This window comes from Apium graveolens, chromosome 10 (assembly GCF_009905375.1).
Source record: "Apium graveolens cultivar Ventura chromosome 10, ASM990537v1, whole genome shotgun sequence".
Classification (NCBI taxonomy): domain Eukaryota; kingdom Viridiplantae; phylum Streptophyta; class Magnoliopsida; order Apiales; family Apiaceae; genus Apium; species Apium graveolens.
Window position 1 is genome coordinate 226893297 of NC_133656.1, and position 13501 is coordinate 226906797.

Sequence of the window (13501 nt, forward strand, 5' to 3'; positions counted from 1 at the left end):
AAAACAATACAGCAGAGTAGACTATCAATATCTAACCTTCACGAAGCACTTCTACCAAATTCCTGATAGAGATTTTTATAAATAATTATAGTCTGACGGTGTTGATTTTAATGTAAAGAGCCTTGTCTCATGTCTAGCCTAAAATTCATTATAAGATTAAAAAACGTAAATTACTATCTTTATTTACAATTTGTAGGAGCGTGAAAAATAATGTTATGTTATTTATCTATTAGGAAGAAGAATTATGTGAAAAGGTACCTGCCTTCATATGCTTTAAGCCCTAAAGAAGAAAAACTTGCAAATCCACAATCACTTCCAGCAGCAAAGAACCATTGAAAAACCCCCCCACAAGAAGCTGAAGGATAAGAATTTGCCTAATGCTTTCACTTGCTCCCTAGTATATATATTAGGCATTCATCGAATTCAAAAAATGTCATATTTATATATATTTATACAAGAGTAACTGAAAAGTTATTATTAGTTTAGTAAAACAAAGTATTATCAATGGAACTAAAGTGTTGAAAGAAATTACTTTGCCAGCTTTGCACTCTGAGGTGTGTGAAAGCTGTTGATAGGGTGAGCGGTTGCAGTACCATTTGGATATATCAGTTTGTAGTATATGATCATAATCTGAGACAACAAATCACAATAGAAAGTCATTAAGAAATGAATTGAAGCCATGTTCAGCAACTTGTTGCCAACTTTAAAATTGAAACACATAGTCGATCCATTTAAATCTTTATATCACTCTCTTTAAAGTAAAGTTTGTACCTTTCTCAGAGATAGCACTGATAAGTGAGAATAGGCCTAGGAAACTGACGGTGAAGAGAAAGCCAATGATCCACCCCAAGCTCATGCTTTTTGTATTCTGAGAATCATTAGTTTCTGTTACATGCTTGCTAATTGCTTCACTCATTGCAAATAAATAGCTTCCAAATCCTCCTACTTAATATACAACTAGAACTGCTGTTAACCATATATAAAAAACTGATATCAACATAATGGTAGAGATGTTAGTATATCAAATCTGTTTCTACTTCAATTTTACAAATCATTATAAAGGGTGATAACTGCATCATTAGGAAATTTTCTTCTTTTACAGTATATTCACACAATTAGAACATAAAGATAAGAGGGCATACCACTAAAAGCAATACCAGCTGTTGCGACAATGCATGTTTGAATCACGGTATTTCACTGTCTGGTAAACGACCTTTCAATTTCTGCGGGTGAAATTTTACTTTCCAAGCGCTAAATGCTAAATATATAAACTGGAATATTAGAATATGATTGTGTTGCCTCAACATACCTGATCTTTCCGAGAACTTAATCCATGTCTTAACAAAGAAAAATCCCAAAAGCCTCGCGGAAACGTTAAGAGAAGGAACAATCTCAGTGGTTAGATTGAACTTCATGACAATTATACTAAGCAAAATTCCCAACACAAAGCTGACAACAAAAGCTTTGACAGTTACCAAATTCTTGACAGAGATTTTAACTCATAATTACAGTCTTAAGGCGTTAATTTTGATGCAGTAAACAAACATACAGAGTCAAACACGGAGAAATGCCAATTAGTTGAACTCACACAAATTCTATTCAAAATTATCAGAGACTGAAGTTTGGGGAGTGAAATAGTGCACACCTTTTCATCTATAAGCATCATATCCATGATTATCAAACTGCTGCCCCTCGTACTGATGGAGCCCCACTCGTTCACAGTAACTCGTAAGTCACTCGTAAGTCAGTTACTGATGGAGCTCCACCTGTTCACAGTAAGTCAGTTAGCTGCCTCAAAATTCCGCAAATTAAGATTATAAACACATTCTCGGAGGAACATAAAAAATGATCATAAATCTATATAGTCCATATTTGACCGCAAAGCACAAACTTCCAGCATATAGTTTCATATAAAAGTGGGCATACAATTTTTACAATGAGCACCTGGGAAAAAAGTAATAGATATATGAACTTATTAGCCACCTCGAAGCCGCTTACAAGTATAGTAACAACTAATTCAAAACCAAAAGATGTAATAGATATATGAATTAACTTATTAGCCACCTTGAAACCGCTTACAAGTATAGTAACAACTAATTCAAAACCTAAAGATGAAACTGAATAGCACTGCAAGATTGCATTTCCCAAGCACATAAAACATAACAGCAAATATCACGAATAGCACTGCAAGATTAAATTTTCCAAGCACATAAAACATAACGGCAGAGCACGGTTGGATAGCTCAAGTGGTAAAGGGCTTATCCTCTGTCGTCCCAGATCCTGGGTTCGATCCTGGCTCACCCCGAAAATTGTTGAGAACAGATACTCATTTGTAAGGCTATAAGCCAAAATTAGTCAAAAAAAAAAAAAAAAAAAAACATAACGGCAAATATCACGAAACTAACTTCAACCATCATATAGAATCAATTCATCAAACACATTTATGTAGGTTTCTTTTCTCATCAAACATATTTAAGTAATTAGCACTGAAATACAATTAGAGGAATGATAATAGAGCTAAAATACCTCTTCCACCGCACAAAGATCCACAAATCCACTTATATTCGTGGCAGAGCTGAGGCGCCAGTATGCTTGGCAATGCCTGAAGATGCAGTAGAATATACATCACACATAGGGCTGGGTACAATATTGGGAAAAAAACGAGTGTGTTGTTGCACATCAGTAATTATGTAATTCTTGGGGCTATACTTGTCCTTTCACAGATATTTTTTCTGTCTCAATTTACCCCTGTGTTGGCGTATAATATATAGAAGTACATAAACAACTCTACAGTCTAGACAAATTCCTGAATTCTGCACTTGATTCTTATACAACAATAATCGCATTACAAAAATAAAAAAGTTTCAGGCCTCTAGAATACAGCTTGTTCGAGAAAGAATACAATGACTTGATCTGATATTTGTTGTAATGCAAATGTACTCTACAGCTTCCACGGCTGGAAAGTCTTCATGACAACAATTTTGAATGACTAGATATGTCAACTTCAGAATCAATTTATGCAAACTACGGGAATAAAAATAAAAGCTCATTCAACGTGAATTGCTGATAAGGCAGATGTAATCTCCCTAGCGCGAGGGTCATTAATTTCTAGGATAACTCCTCGAGGATCTTCCCTCACTAGCATGGCCAAAACATTGTGCGGACTCCATGCTTTCATGAGATTGGTGCTACTCTACGAAGATAAAAAATGTTACGAGCATGAATAGTTTCAACATTAACCAAATTAACTTTTGCTTAATTTCCCTAAAAAAAGCCTTTTGCATAATTATTCACTAGACAAGGGGGGAAAAAGAAGCCATACAGAGTCAAAATAGGCAAAAAGAAATCCAAGAGCCCTTTCAAATTCACCCATAACTTAATGTATGAACGTTTTTTATGGAAAAAAAAAAGGAAGCTGAATCCATTTAAACAGAATGTATACAGTACATCAAGCAGTGCTGCTGATTCCACAAGCTCTAAAAATCTGTTGCTTGGCCGTGACCTTACAAACCAGAAAAGACTGCAACGGTACCACTTCTGTGTTCTGATACAGCAGTATGAAATTTTAACGAAAACTTGACCCCAGATTAACATCAAATAATATACTTAGCTCGCTTATATCCAACCCATTTGATAACACATCTTAGCGCTCTCTTTTCATTACAGCAATTGGTACCTGATGCTAAATAATAGTAGTTCCAACTATAGCAATGGCTACTCCAGTTAATCAGGAAGACATACATGTCAAATACCCATTATGTTTAGTATTAGAAAGTTCAGGACACTAGCTTAGAAGATCACTCTTATGGCCTCTCTCAACAAGGAGCAAGGAACATAAAAACATAAATGTCCTAAAAAAAATCCACAAATCACAAAGGATGACCATTTTCTGTGCCAGATACCAAAATTCTACGTGAAGGGCGTGATTGCTTCTTAGAGTAGGAAGAATTCCACTCCCCTCCATCTTGGGCATAGTAATCCATTGGATAATCAGCAACCGTCTTGCCTTCCTCTTTTTTGCCGGTACAATTACTTCCGCAACATGATTCATTCTTTTGACAACCCACACCCTCGCTACAATCTGAGTTCACCCCACTCCTTTCCCACCACCCAGGTAAATCTCCAAGCACAATTTCAGCCTCAAACGCATTCAAAATTGGCTTCACAAATGCATCACCCCAATCTATCGACAACCTTGGACAGGCAATCCGTATCCAAGCATCAACAGAATCCCCAAACAACTCAATCCTAGCAGGAGACAACTCCGACATCAACACCACGGTCCAATTCAAACCCTTCTCCGTCATCTTCTTCACCAACTGGTCCAAAATCCTCGGATTCCCCTGTCTCCCCAAAGTCCCCAACACAATCCCCAATTCTTTGCCTCCCTAGCCTTCAATATCGCATTCCGCCTACACTCCTTCATCCCCTTATGATCATACTCCTCCGAAAACAATTTCCCCATATACGGATCATACCTAAACGCCTTAACCCCCGAATTCGCAATCATAAACGCTTCCAAATGAAACCTCCCATCCGCAACAAAAACAAGCACATTTTTCCCAACTTCACCTACCTCCTTCCCTCCAATCGTCGGAGCAGTACAACCTAAAACTTCCCCAGCCGATAACGGCTTTGACTGCGGTACCAAAACCCTAAACCCTAACTTCTCCAATTCAGGCTTCGCAACACGTATAGCAGTACCAAATTGTATCGTGCCAGCTAACACAATCTTATTCACATCAATATCACTTACTTGATCACACGCAAATTCAACTGTATCGTACTAACCAACTTACTAACATCAATTTTAATATCGACAAAAACATAGAGACAAGGAATTACAGTATTATCAACCGGAACCAAACAACTATGCCCGTAATGAATCAACAAATCAGCACCTAACGCTTCGGCAGAGAGATCATCTACGCAGCACGCACCGTAAGTGACGTCACCGAGAATAAAAACACGCTCAACGCCAGCAAAGGCGGTGAGAATATGGGAGATTATTAGAGAGTACATGAGAAGGCCTTCGGGGAACTGGAGAGCCACGCGCTTGGAGTTCGTGGAGGTGACGCGCCAGATAGATTTGTGGATTTCGAAAGAGTAGTTTGAAGGGAGGAGAGAGATTGCAGCGTTGAGAGATGCGTTGTTGAGGATTGAATCGGGAATTTGGTTTTTAATGAAGCGTTTTGGTGGTTGCCGGATTCGTGGTGATTCTCCGGCGGCGGTGGAGTTGGGGTTTATGAGAGGGAGGGTGTTGGGTTTGGAGGGGGACATCACTGAGCTCGGAAGGCTTGAATTTGTTGATCAAGTGTAAAATCATTTGTTAAATATACTCCTCGATCAAATTAGAAATATTACAAAAAACATAGAAAAAAATAACAAAAAATCACTCCTAAACGGTGACCAATTTTAAATTCCAGTATCTTCTCACATTTATATACCTCTCAAGGCCAGGCGTGTTAGAATATATTTTTATTAATATATATAAAAATATGTTAAAGTTGGACTTCACTCACAAAGTTACTTAAATAAGATTTTTTAAATAGAGTTGAAACTAATAATAGATAAAAGAATAATATTTTTATAATGTTGTTCTTGTATTAATATTATGGACATAGTGATTTTTTTATTTTTGATAAAATAATAAATTTACTATAAAAATATTATTTTCCGATCCCGGGATTATTAATTTGAATAGGTCTAACTAGACCTTATTTAGTGTATTGAAAAATAAAGATAGAATTAATTTTTAGAAATAAGAAATACATATATAGTTTTAAAAAATTACATTTCAATTTGTATCGAAGAAATAAATTTCTTAAAATACCTCAATTTCGGGTTCTTCTATCTAAAAATATCTTTTCTCTATGTTTACCTTATCCTCATTTCTCAAATATATATTATTGAGTAGAATTGAAAAATAAATAAAGGATATACACATATTTAAAATTCGTATTCAAAAATACATCTCTAAAATACATATTTAATGGGTATTTAGAAGGGTATCAACGTTTTTGAACATTTTAAATTTTATGGAGAAGAAAATAGACATTTTGATATATAATATCAATATATTCCTAAACTTTGCTAGCAAAGAAAAAAGCAAATTACACTAAATACCCTCCCATCCAAAAAAAATTGTACTACTCTATGCCCATTTTGGTAAATATACTTTCAGCTATGGATAGTCCATATTTAAATGGGTAAACCAGCTCTTCTATTTTACACTTTTTTGGGTAAAAAGATGGATAATCCGTTTTCGTGAATAAAACACATGTCTATTAATGTAAAATCATATCAAATATTGTGTAACAAATAACAAAATCATGCCTAAGATTACTCCTCAATTTAAGTTACATTCAAATTCAAAATACACTAAAGCTTCAATCAAGTTTAAACATATAATTCAAATTCAAATGTATTCTTTCTTCATATCAATTAACAATACATCAGTTACAATATTTGATTTTTTTGGATTCTATGACACAGTAGCATATTGCCATGATTGAAAAGGATAATCCAACTGCACAGAAACGGCTTAACAATGGTCCATTATCTCCTTCTTCTGCATAGTAAGGTAGTACTCTCTTGCCCGTGAAAATCATATTCAAATTAACCAACTTTTGAATTTGTTTATGGCATGATCTGTTGTAGGTTCTAGGAGAAAAACAACCATTCAGTTGTTTCCATTTTCAGTTGGTAAAGAGAACTCTTCTATTAATTCTAAGTTCCTGAGAAACACAATCACAATGTTAAAGGATCTTCTGTTTCAGGTATGTGTAATTCATGTTATGTTTTTGTAGCAATCTTAAATGATCTAATTCGTGTTCTGTTTTTGTAGATATTAAACGAAATCCTTTTGGCCCGTTGTCTCAGACATATTCATCAAAAGGTTTGGGTATGATCTAATTCGTGTTCTGTTTTTGTAGGTTTGGGTATTCAACAAAATTCTCAGCATTTGTAACTGAATTTTTGTAAGCTTGGATGAACGCTTCTTGTATGCCAACCACTCTAGAACAACTCAATTAACAGGTTCCAGAAAGGAAGGACATGTGAACCATGAATCATCACCAGGTTTGTTGGACGATATGTTGTTTACAATTTATTTGCAAATTAATGATCTTCCTCCCATTTACAATAGGTCATAAGCAAAATTGTTTACAATAGGTCATAAGCGGATCTCTCCTGAACCATTGTCTCCTTCGTCCGTTCCTAAAGGTCTGCCATTTTTTAAACGTAGTAATGCAACTAACCTAGATTAATTCACAAATCAAACTAACAAAATATTTTGAGCATATTTTCAGCTTTGAGGAAAAAAACTCTGCAATCTTCTGAACAATCTAAATTGTTCAGTCAACATTCACTTGATGAGAATGCAGACCCCAATGTTTCAGCATCAATTAAAAACGGTAAATATAGTATTCCATTCACTTGCATTTTTGTTTGTCAACATATATCTTGCCCGTTCACGCATGTTTGACAATATTCGTATGTTAGGTTTTCTCCGTCATGCAAGTAATCCTGCAGTTACTACTACACCATCACAACGAAGACTTAATTTATTTGATTTAACACCTCAATATGGATTGACGCACATAAACTCATCGGCTAATCCATATAGTCCTAAACAGTCAGCGTCTTCAGGTATAACTATTACTTTTCAAAAACTTTATAACTTTCAGATAGTTAGTAGTAGTACATTTAACTTTTTCAATCCATGTTTGTCAAGTCTTGCAACAAAGTCCAGTAGCTCGAATATTACAGAATAGGCCAACAATGGCTAAGAAACACAGTATGTTTGAGCTCCCTGCATCTAGGATAATACCAAGCAATAATCCAAACTTAAATAAGAACGATCCAGTTCATTTTGGTAAGAATTTACAATCCCCGTCAAAGTTACACAGTAAAGACAAAAAGGTGCAGATTGATGCTCGCATTACTGAAAATTCTACCATGGCTAAGAAAAGAGAACGACGAAATACAATATCAATTACAATTCCAGAGACTGAGGATCTTGGTATTCCACTACCAGATCGTTTTCAATATTAATATATTAATTATTTTATCTGTAGTTCTTTCATTGTTTTTACATTGATATTGTTAAATTTAAAAATTGTCTGCTGACTGGTTTCCCCGTAATGAAGGTTAGTTATGTCTGAATATCTTTTTATTTTTAAAGGCATTTATTCTAGCATGATTTTTGTTTTTTCGGCAATTTTTCTCGAAGTGAATGTTTGATACAGAAGGAACCTCTACAAGCAGAGTAAATCTGATGGATGCTTTCAATAATACAAGTGATGTAGTATTGGAAGATATGCCAGAATATGAGCAATACGTAACTGGTAATGTCACATTCACAGATTGAATATTCTTCGGATAATTTGGGAAACATCCATGAAAGATGAATGTTGATAATTTTACATCCTGAATGTTTTTACAGATGATGAACTTGATGCAACTGAACGCCAAGGTGAATATTTATCAGACTGTAACGATGAATATATAGATGAGGATTTAGGTATATGAAAATTCAATTAATTCACCTATCCACTTTATAGAAAGAAATTGATGAAAACATATACTAATCTTTTTAAATATTTTCCAGATTTTTGGAAAGGATACATGGATCTTGGACCACCATCGAAAATATGTGGAAAATGTAAAGCGAGGATGTGGAATGAAGAGAGGAACAACAAATTAAATAAAAACAGTCCACCTATATTCTCAATTTGCTGCAAAAATGGTCAGGTTGAACTTACTAAAGAACGTCCTCCTCCTCCTTTCCTTTACTATTTGCTTTCTGGAAGTGAAAAGACTGCTCATTTCCTGAAAAATATAAGGACATACAACTCCTTATTTCAATTTACCTCACTTGGAGGTAAAATAGATTGTAAAATCAACAATGGTGGAGGTCCGTATTGCTTTAAGTTGAATGGTCAAAATTATCATCTGATTGGAAGTCTTAAACCAAAGGAAGGACAATCACCAAAGTTTGCTCAACTCTATGTGTATGACAATGACAATGAAATCCAGAATCGGATGGACGCGGTCCCTGGATCTGATGGTCTTGATCCAGAGATCGTCGAAGGACTCTTAAAGATGTTGGATGAGAATAATAAGCTCTCTGAAGGATTCCGTTATGCACGTGATCGCCTTAATATTTCGGATACAGATGATTTTAGTTTGATTCTGGTATCTTCAAAATCTGCATCCGGCAGAAAAAATCAGGTTGGACCATCCAATGAAGTAGTTGCGTTAATTATTGGTGACAGTGATGATACATGTCCATTCAGAGATATTGTAGTTGAGACAAAGCAAAAATTCCTTAAGAGAGTTTATGAAACATGCAAGCACTTCATGTCTCTGCAGTATCCGTTACTTTTTCCGTATGGTGATGATGGATTCCATCTCAATATACCGTTGAAGAACAAGAAGCAGAATGTGTCTGCTGAAGTGGTTAATGATCAACATCCTGACGAAATCAGACACCGAACTACAGTCACAATGAGGGAATACTATGCCTATAAGCTTATGATACGTCCTGATAAAGGTATTATCTGTTATATTTTAATTCATGTTAAATCCAGGAAACTTTTTATTTCATACGTTATACTATTTATGTTGTTTTAGGAATGAATCTACATCTTGGTGGTCGTCTTTGGCAACAATTTGTTATCGACGCATTTGCTGCGGTAGAACAGTACAGATTGGACTGGATTAGAAACCACCAAAGCACCATTCGTTTGGATTTGTACAGGTCTATTCGTGATTCCCTTACTAAAGGTGATACAAATCATGGAAACATTGGTAAGAATGTCATATTACCAGCAACCCATATAGGTTCTCAACAGTACATGAACCAATATTTCAAAGATTCTTTGGCTATTTGTCATACGATTGGACATCCATCATTATTCTTGACAATGACATGTAATACTCAATGGCCAAAAATTAAACAAATGATGGAATATCTTCCCGGAGTAGATGTATCTAACAAACCCGATGTGATAGCTAGAGTGTTTAAGCTGAAACTTGATCAACTCTTAGACCTTATAAAGAATAAGAACTACTTCGGGAAATGCATTGGAGGTTAGGTACAATTTTTTAAGTTTGCATGACACACACTCATTATGCCTAAACAAATTTAAATTTAACAGTAGTCTTTTATGCATTTAACATGATTTTTTTTCTTTTTTTATTTTTAATATCAGTTATACATGTTATTGAGTTCCAAAAGCGTGGACTTCCTCATTGTCACATGTTAATATGGTTGCACCCGCAAAGCAGACCACAAAATGTGCAACAGATTGATCAATTGATATCTGCCAAAATATCAGACAGAAATATAGATCCTATCGGCTACAACGTAGTCCAAGCGCATATGATACATGGACCATGTGGTAAAGATTTTTCTTAATCTCCGTGTATGGTGCAAGGAAAGTGTGGACGTCATTTTCCTAAAAAGTAAGTGTGTATTAAAGATATTGCGATCCAAGCAATATTTTTAATTTTTAATTGAATACTGCAATTTATCATATACGCGAAAACATGCATCGCTTAATTTAGACTTTTTCTCTGCTTAAATGTATAACGCGAACACTTTCTTCGATGATTGTAGATTTCCTATATATCGTAGAAGGAGGACTGAAGCAAGTGTTTTGAAGAAAGGATTTCTTCTTGACAACCAGTATGTTGTACCATACAATAGAGATTTGTTGTTGCGCTTTCATTGTCATATAAATCTCGAGGTCTGTAACTCCTCGCGATCTTTGAAATATCTTTTTAAATACTGCTTGAAAGGTCATGATACTGCCACAATGCTTCTTAGAAAGAAAAAAAAAAGATGCACCGGATGAAACGACTACTAAAGTAAAGTCAACGGATGAGATCAAAAATTTCCTTGATGGTCGTTATATATGTGCTTCAGAAGCAGTTTGGAGATTGCTAGGTTTTGACATACACCATCTTTTCCCTTCAGTTGAGCGCTTACCGGTATACATGGAAGATGAGAAGAGTGTTTTGTTTAAGCCACACGATGATCTTTGGAGATGTTGCTGAAAGAGCCAAAATTCGATTTTCCAAACTTGAATGCTGGTTTGAAGCAAATAAAACTTTCCCAGAGGCAAGACAATACACTTATACTGAATTTCCAACATATTTTACTTGGAAGGAAGACTTATTAAGTGGAAGCCACGACAACGTGGTCAGGTGTTTGGTCGATTATCAGACGTTCACTCACATTCCGGTGAAGCATTTTTTTGAGGATGTTACTCATGCACATCAAAGGTGCCACATCATACCAAGATCTCAAGACTGTCAATGGATTTGTTCATAATTCATTTCAAGAAGCGTGTGACGCACTTGGACTTCTAAAGGACGATAGACAGTGGGATGTTGCTATGTTAGAAAATGTAGTTCATGCAATGCCACATCAACTCAGACAGTTATTTGTGCATATATTATCAAACAATCAGGTTGCTGACCCTTTAAAACTATGGGAGAAACATTGGGAATCCATGTATGAGGATATTCTGTTGACCAGAAGATGGATAACCAACAACAATGAACTGCATCTTAATCAATCAGACATTCAGAATTTTGCTTTGGCAGGTATCTTCTAAATTAGTTATACTTCGACAAAATTCATTGTTAAAGGTATACGATACAGTAACATGTTAATCTTTTCATTAATTCCGATTTATAAATACATTGCAGAAATTGAAAAACTCTTTAATGATGTTGGCAAAAGTCTTAAAGATTACAACTCGATGCCTTTTTCTGATGGCAGTTTTATGCATGGACTCGATAACAGATTACTGTCTGATGAACTTTCTTACAACAAGGAACACGAGCATGAGGAACATGATAAACTTTATAAATCACTTAATAAAAAGCAGCTTCATGCCTACGCTTCTATTATTGACAGCGTTGAAAATGGAAAAGGAGGTATTTTCTTTGTATACGGCAGTGGAGGATGTGGAAAAACTTTCCCGTGGAATACTCTTTGTTGTAAACTACGTAGTGTTGGAAGGGTAGTTCTTCCTGTTGCCTCTTCCGGCATTGCAGCTACGCTACTTCCCGGGGAAGAACAACACATTCAAGGTTTCACATTCCGTTGAAGATTGATGAGCACTCGGTTGCCGGAATCAAGCATGGTACTGAACTTGGTGAATTATTGAAGCAGACCAGTTTAATTATATGAGATGAAGCTCCCATACAGCACCGACATGCTGCCGAAAGTGTTGATTGCAGTTTACGAGATATTATGACATCATTGGATCCTGAAAGAGCCAGTCAACCATTTGACGGTATAACTATTGTTTTTGGAGGAGACTTTCGGCAAATCCTCCCTGTGATACCAAAAGCTTCAAGAGCACATGTTGTGAGTGCTTCTTTAAATAGTTCAAAGATATGGGATCATTGTCGGGTATTCCTACTAGAAAAAAATATGCGTCTTTCCTCTAGGAAAACAGAAAAAGAAAAATATGAAGTTGCAGAATTTAACAAGTGGGTACTTGATGTTGGTAATGGTACTCTTCCTAATGTTCATCCAGATGATATAATCAGTGATCCGGAAGTAGTGATTCCGGATAAATTTCTGATTAAAGCAAGAGAGAACCCACTAAAGGCTGTTGTTGACGTAGTTTATCCCGATCTTGCAAAGAACATAAAGAATGCTGACTATTTGAGGGAAAGATCAATTATTACTCCAACGAATGCCATTGTGGGTGATATAAATTCATACATTCTTGATCAGGTTCCAGGAAAGGAGCACTCTTATTTTAGTCAAGATTCCTTGGTAGACAGTGAAGGTGATAACAATGATTTTGGTTCTGCTTTTCCAATTGAATACTTGAATTCCATTAATATGCCTTGCCTGCCAAAACATCATTTGAAAATTAAAGAAAAATGCGTGATTATGCTCATGAGAAACCTCAATCAGATCATGGGACTTTGTAATGGGACAAGAATGATTGTCAAAAGGTGTTTGCCCAATAGTATAGTATGTGATATACTTATTGGTTCTCAATTTGGAACAACTCATATTATTCCACGGATAAAAATGGAACCTTCAGATACTCAATGGCCATTTGAGTTCAAAAGAGTTCAATTTCCAGTCCAGTTGTGTTATGTTGTGACGATCAATAAGAGTCAGGGACAGGCGCTTCATAAGGTTTGACTTTATTTGCCGAGATCCGTGTTTACACATGGACAACTTTATGTTGCTGTATCGAGAGTTACTTCTCATTCAGGCTTACATATTCTGATTGACAGTGACATCGGATGATATACAAATGTAACGGCTGATGTAATTTTTGAAGAAGTTTTCTACAATTTACCGAGCAAAGATAATCAAAATCGGTAATTGCATAATTTGCATTTATCGCTAATAACAACTTTTGTTACAGAATATCTTGCTAATTTATAGGGTTGATATGTATCACTTAATTTCCTAATCTTTAAGTTATTCATAATTGCCTTATTTAAAGGCTAA

At 35.4% G+C, this 13501-nt stretch overlaps 1 protein-coding gene and 1 pseudogene across 1 annotated transcript; one reads left to right on the forward strand and one right to left on the reverse strand.

Moving 5' to 3' along the window:
• Nucleotides 1-1142: 1142 nt before the first annotated feature.
• LOC141690078 (uncharacterized) lies at nt 1143-5410 on the reverse strand (annotated as a pseudogene).
• A 5869-nt stretch (nt 5411-11279) lies between these two features.
• Nucleotides 11280-13186, forward strand: LOC141691914 (uncharacterized). Its single transcript, XM_074496664.1, has 3 exons — nt 11280-11616; nt 11722-12108; nt 12216-13186. The coding sequence occupies exons 1-3, from the start codon at nt 11280-11282 to the stop codon at nt 13184-13186; spliced, it is 1695 nt and encodes a 564-aa protein (XP_074352765.1).
• The last annotated feature ends 315 nt before the right edge of the window (nt 13187-13501 follow it).